We start from the raw sequence: 6,568 nt of genomic DNA on the forward strand, positions 1-6,568 counted from the left end.
ATCAGACCACAGAACGTGTCTCCAAAAATGAAGGTCTTTGTTCCTGTGTGCATGTGCAAACATTAATCTGTTTTTTTATCTTCCTTTTGGAGTAATGACTGCTTCCTGGCAGAGTGGCCTTTCAGAACATATTGATATAGTACTCGCCTCACTGTGGATATTGACACAATCTTATCAGCTTCCACAATCATCTTCACAAGGTCTTTTGCATTTGTCCTTGGTTGATATGAACATGTCGGACCAAAGCACGTTCATCTCTGGGACACAGAACCCGTCTCCTTCCTGAGCGGTATGATGGCAGGACATTCCCATCTTGTTTATACTTGCGTATAAATGTTTGTACAGATGAACGAGGCACCTTCAGGTATCTTGAAATTGTACTCAAGGATGAGCCAGACTTGGGCAAGTCCACAATTCTCTTCCTGATATCTTGGCTGATTTCTTGAGACTTTCCCATGATGTTACACAAAGAAGCAGTATGTTTCAGGTGTGCATTAAAATACATCCACTGGTGTGTCTCTTATTAACTCAAATGTTGCCAAAAAAACAAGCTTCCAAACACATGACATTATATGGGCAGTCCTGAATTGTTTAAAAGCATAGCAATCTTAGTGTATGTAAACTTTTGACTTTGCAGTAAGTAATAAAAATGACTTAAAACATTCCCTCTCTCATTATTCTGTCATTTGGCAAATATTAATAATTATGGTAATCCTAATTGATCTAAAACGGGAAATGTGTATTTTGGTTTCATGTCAAATATTGAGAAAAACATGTATATGTGTCTTTTTCTATGGTGGATGGAAACTTCTGGATTCAACTGTATAATGGGGTTGTCTGGGATTAGAGAAACATATAAATAGTTAAATAGTGCCACCACTGTCTAGAGGTTGTGTGTTGCATTGCAGCTCAACCTTCAACAATCCTTCAGGTCATAAAACAACAAATAAGGTAGGGGGGAGATAAGATAAAAAACACATTATATTCATTATATTTATCCATCCTAAGTCCTCTCCAATCCTTATACCGCCTCGGTGACCATTCATCTCACAGGGTCTTTGGTTTATCCATCACTGGGGTACGAACCATGTCAAAGGCGTGCGACCACATCGGCCTCAGTGAGGGAAGAACCAAAGATCCGTGTGGGGAACCAGGGAGCTACAGAGGAGTTGGCATAAGAAATCAGATGAAGGCCTACAAAATGTGAGTAGAATAATAGGCTTTTCATTTTAACTCCTTCTCGGCCTTCAACTTGTTGGACAAACAGTTTCAGCCACATATTTTTCACTTCCTGACAGTATTTCATTATATCATCTCCTCTTCTTGGTCCTTCCTCATGACAACACCATGAAACCATGCTCAGCACCAATAACCTACATCAGGCGTAGTGTGGGGTTACACTAATGTTGGGCTCCTGATGACCAGGAACAAACAAGATGTTCCATGGTGGAACATTACAGAAGGAGGGGTACAAGAAGACCACAAAAATACATTTAGTTAGGGTTAAAAGTTATAGTCCCTCAACGATAACACCTTCCAAATGTCTCAATGATAAGTATGAAGGCTGACGTTCCAGAGAAAGATGTGTTTGAGGTTCTTTCTATGATGTTGGCCAAGCTTTAAGTCTGAAATACCAAAATCTTTGTATTTTCTTAGGAAGTCAGTTGGGGTTTTCTGCTGTGGACCCAAAGGTCTTTCTAAAGACCTTCATAAACTCTGCAACCGCCCCAATGCCTACGGGACCAGATTTGAATATAACAAGGAATCCTTTAGCTGAACGGAAATATTCGAACAAGGGATGAAGTGCAATTATCACCAACCAAAGGGCATTAATCAACTGAGATCAAGATGGAGCAATCACCTTCTCTGGACATCGGAGCTGCGTGATGAAGAGATGACGATCTACACAACCTCATCACTTGTGGCTTATTTATGTTTTTTGTTTTTACAGACTTGACATAACGTCGATGCATACCTCTCGGTCATCAGTTGTGGCAAAAAATGCAATGTGACCACAACGTGTCAATAGACCAACGTAGACCTTAGTTTGTCTTATAGTTTGAGAGCACTTGAACCTTTATGAAGCCTCCTGAGATGGCACTTCTATGCAATCCACATCAGTTCTATGTAGGTTACTTACTGATACCTCTTAGTAAATGGAGTTGAATAGATAGGTCAATTTTTAATTGCAAAAGTATTTAATATTTCACTTTTTATTATACATTATTTTCACGCCTTTATCTTTTATTGTTTTTCTATATTATACTATATGACGTGGTCCCATCTATGAGCAACATTAATGTGCCCGCTTGTACATGTTGATCGCAGATGTTACAAATAGATCGTAATTGTTCTTCTGGTCTCTCGTTGAATTAAAGGAACACTCCAGCCAAAACTGATAAAATATGTTACGCATAGCACAGGTCTTGAGGGGTATAGGGGTTTTCGACACTATCTCAGGCTGCGCAGTCTTATTTTACCCAGTGTGCTCCTTTAAAGTGCATGTCCCCCTTTTATAGTAATATGGCATTAGGTCTGTGCTAATTTATTAATATTTGTTTGCAGCGGACAGAGTTTACTTTTTCAGATACGGAGCTTCAAATCTTCTGCAAGGACAAGACTTGGATAGGCATAAAATTCTGTCCGTCTTCAGCCTCCACTAGAGGGAGCTCACAGTATGAGATTTCATCATTTATTTCAGTGTATAATCAGTATGCAGTAAGCGCCCTCTAGTGGTTTATGGCAGGCTGCAAACATTTTATAATTCAGGGACCATAGAAAATAATCTGTTCGGCAAATTAAACCAATGTGCAGTATATGCACTCCCTGCAGTGGCATTGTTCTTATCAATGTTGGTGCTACTGATCCCAGTGTGTGACGCCCCACTGTTGTGTCATATGACTAATGCAGCAAGGATGTAGCTCATAAATAATTTGATATAGTAGAGGTTGCAGACAGTCAGCAGCTGATGATTGCCTGCAGTTCTTATGTGACATAACAATGTCATACGACTGCTGGGAGATCAGGACTGAATGGTGCCAGTGCAGCAGGAGATGAGCATAGACTTTTCCTAATTTTACTGGGGAAATCGGGCACTTCAGAAGTGGTTTTCCCATTAGTGGACAACCCTTCCAAGCCAAAGGACACTTAAAGGGAATCAGTCACCAGGTTTTTGCTACCGCACCTGAGAGCAGCATAATGTAGGATAAGAGACGTCGATACCAGTGATGTGTCACTTCATTTACTGGGTGCAGCAGTTGCGATACAATCAGAGGTTTTAGATGTAGGAAGAAGCAGAGCTGAGAAAGCTGTCCCCGCCCACACCACAGCTGACCCCGCCCACACCACAGCTGACCCTGCCCACATCACAGCTGACCACGCCCACACCACAGCTCTCTATGTACATTTTCCACTGACAGTAAGCTGATTATCAGAGGAGGGGTCTGCTCCTACTTTTAGACTTTCTCCTATGGAAATGTCCTTAATAATAGTAATATATATGAGTGTGGATATGAATTATGTGTATAAATTCTTCTTCAGGTGTGAATTCCCCTCTTATAGCCTATGGAGGATCTTTTCTTCCTGGTAGACACTGGTGCTAAAGAGTGTGTAATTTCTCCCCCTTTTCCCTGGAAAGTCTACCATGGGTGCTCTGTTCTTTCCACACTCAAACAGTTTAAATGATCTTTTCCTTCCACTGCAAACTTCTATATGTGTTCTTTCCTTCCTATGTCCGTCTGTGTGAGCTGCCCTCTCTGATACCTTAGATGCTCCACCCCACTTTCCACACAGATCCACCTTGTATCAACTTTTGCTGCTCATGTCTCCACCATAGAAAGAAGATGAGGAGGGAGAGCAGACACAGCCATTTCTGTGTACTCTCTGATCCAAGGTAGCAGCACTATCAGCTGTGAGAACGAGCTACAGATTTCAAAGCTGCAAAAGAGTACTGTTGTTGTAATAAAGGTTTTCAATGAATATTTAGTTACCAATGTGTTCACCATTTAGCTTTTCACAAATTTAAGCCGACAATACAACATTTTCACATGATGACCACTGGGTGGCGATCTATAGACAGTGACACACATATCGGAAACATCTCCAAACAGAGTATCACAAAGTCATGTTTTGATAGATGGTCAGTTGGTCACCTCACGTACCCATCATGGGACATTATACGTTTAGCCAAGTGGAAATATAGTAAAGTGGGATGCATCTGTAATTCTTCATTTAGAACACAAATGAACAATATCATTTAGTCCAAAGTTGTCCACAGCCTGTAATTATTTGTATATGCCGAGGATTTGGAGCTCCGTGTTGGGAAAAGCAAAGATCTGATAACCCTAAAGAAAAAGTCAATTTGAAGGTCACTGTACTGTTATTCGATAAAAAAAAACAGAGGACGTATGAACCAAAGATAGAAATCATCTAAAAGTGGCCATAAGAAAAACAGAAGAAAAACAGAAGTGGCCATAGTAGTTGGACTTCCTGACTGACACCATAAGTGGCTTAAAGGGGTTGTAAATATAATAACACAAATCTTTGGCATTAATCTTTTGTATTGCATTGGCTGACAAGTCGGACGACATTCGACACCGATCAGGAGAGGCTGGTACACTATTACTCTGTCACTATCTTCACAACAAACTAGCCTATTAAGAATTTTGCCCGTACTGTTCATGGAATCCAAATTGGGCTAAATTATGGACGTTTGGAATGTTTTGGGCATTATATGTATTTTTCTTTCTTTATCGTAATAGTTAAATGTTTGCACCTAAATGTTTTTACTTAAGAGTTTCGTTTTATTGGTTTTTATTTGGATGCCTTTTATTGCATGCGGAGATGTTTGGCTATAAGGAGCTCAGTTTTGTTGTGTATATATATATATATATATATATATATATATATATATACACTCACCGGCCACTTTATTAGGTACACCATGCTAGTAACGGGTTGGACCCCCTTTTGCCTTCAGAACTGCCTCAATTCTTCGTGGCATAGATTCAACAAGGTGCTGGAAGCATTCCTCAGAGATTTTGGTCCATATTGACATGATGGCATCACACAGTTGCCGCAGATTTGTCGGCTGCACATCCCAAAGATGCTCCATACAAGGCAGGATGGATCCATGCTTTCATGTTGTTTACGCCAAATTCTGACCCTACCATCCGAATGTCGCAGCAGAAATCGAGACTCATCAGACCAAGCAACGTTTTTCCAATCTTCTACTGTCCAATTTCGATGAGCTTGTACAAATTGTAGCCTCAGTTTCCTGTTCTTAGCTGAAAGGAGTGGTACCCGGTGTGGTCTTCTGCTGCTGTAGCCCATCTGCCTCAAAGTTCGACGCACTGTGCGTTCAGAGATGCTCTTAGGCCTACCTTGGTTGTAACAGGTGGCGATTTGAGTCACTGTTGCCTTTCTATCAGCTCGAACCAGTCTGCCCATTCTCCTCTGACCTCTGGCATCAACAAGGCATTTCCGCCCACAGAACTGCCGCTCACTGGATTTTTTTTCTTTTTCGGACCATTCTCTGTAAACCCTAGAGATGGTTGTGCGTGAAAATCCCAGTAGATCAGCAGTTTCTGAAATACTCAGACCAGCCCTTCTGGCACCAACAACCATGCCACGTTCAAAGGCACTCAAATCACCTTTCTTCCCCATACTGATGCTCGGTTTGAACTGCAGGAGATTGTCTTGACCATGTCTACATGCCTAAATGCACTGAGTTGCCGCCATGTGATTGGCTGATTAGAAATTAAGTGTTAACAAGAAGTTGGACAGGTGTACCTAATAAAGTGGCCAGTGAGTGTATATATATATATATATATATATATATATATATATATATATATATATATATATATACAGTATATATATGTGTGTATATATCACGCATGCTAAAGCTTTTCAACTAAAGAGATTTTACATTACTTGTGCTTAGTTAAAAAAATGAGTCCTCTGTGGTCGTAACATAAAATACTCACATGCCGGATCTCCGTCGTTCCTCTGTACGGCTACTGGTGTCCTCCACTGATTTCTTGCCTTCCACTTTAAGGGGGTTCAGGGCCGATGGTGTGGCCTGAATCTGACTTCTCATCCTGAAACCCCCTTTGTAAACAGGAGCCCTCCTCCTGTGTACTTACTTGTGGGCCGGAAGCCTCTGCTACATCTCCATCCTTGGGTCCGGGATTTGTAACACACACACACATAGACCTTGGGTCCGATCCAGCAGGTTTGGTTATACTATACAGTTCAGATACATTCGGCTGTGGCATGAAGCCCTCCGGTTGTTATTTCCATTAAACAGTATGTTACCAGGTCCTGCCTCCGGTTTGCCCGACCTGTTCCCACCTCAACTTCTTCTGTTGATACTAAAGACTCCCTGTCCGGCAGCCCAGCTTTTCTGTTGCCCGCCACTGTTCCCGCTCACTCTTCCCTGACCGACCTCTTCCTCTTAGGAGAGAATGAGACATGGACGCCAATGCCTTCTCCGAGCCATAGGCCTCGGACCATCCTGTGATCTGAGCTAGGCTTTCGATGCGTCCTCCTGCTGTTTGACAGCTTA

General features: G+C 41.6%; 1 protein-coding gene across 2 annotated transcripts in view; it reads left to right on the forward strand.

Annotated features, from left to right (window-relative positions):
* Positions 1 to 4,599, forward strand: part of NOX4 (NADPH oxidase 4) — a 287,217-nt gene extending 282,618 nt beyond the window's left edge. For both annotated transcript variants that reach the window (XM_077298554.1, XM_077298555.1), the window contains exon 18: positions 1,657 to 4,599. In XM_077298554.1, coding sequence (XP_077154669.1) covers positions 1,657 to 1,777 — 121 coding nt within the window. In that variant the 3' untranslated portion in view covers positions 1,778 to 4,599. The remainder of the gene's footprint in view (positions 1 to 1,656) is intronic.
* The last annotated feature ends 1,969 nt before the right edge of the window (positions 4,600 to 6,568 follow it).

Source organism: Ranitomeya variabilis, chromosome 3 (assembly GCF_051348905.1).
Source record: "Ranitomeya variabilis isolate aRanVar5 chromosome 3, aRanVar5.hap1, whole genome shotgun sequence".
Lineage (NCBI taxonomy): Eukaryota > Metazoa > Chordata > Amphibia > Anura > Dendrobatidae > Ranitomeya > Ranitomeya variabilis.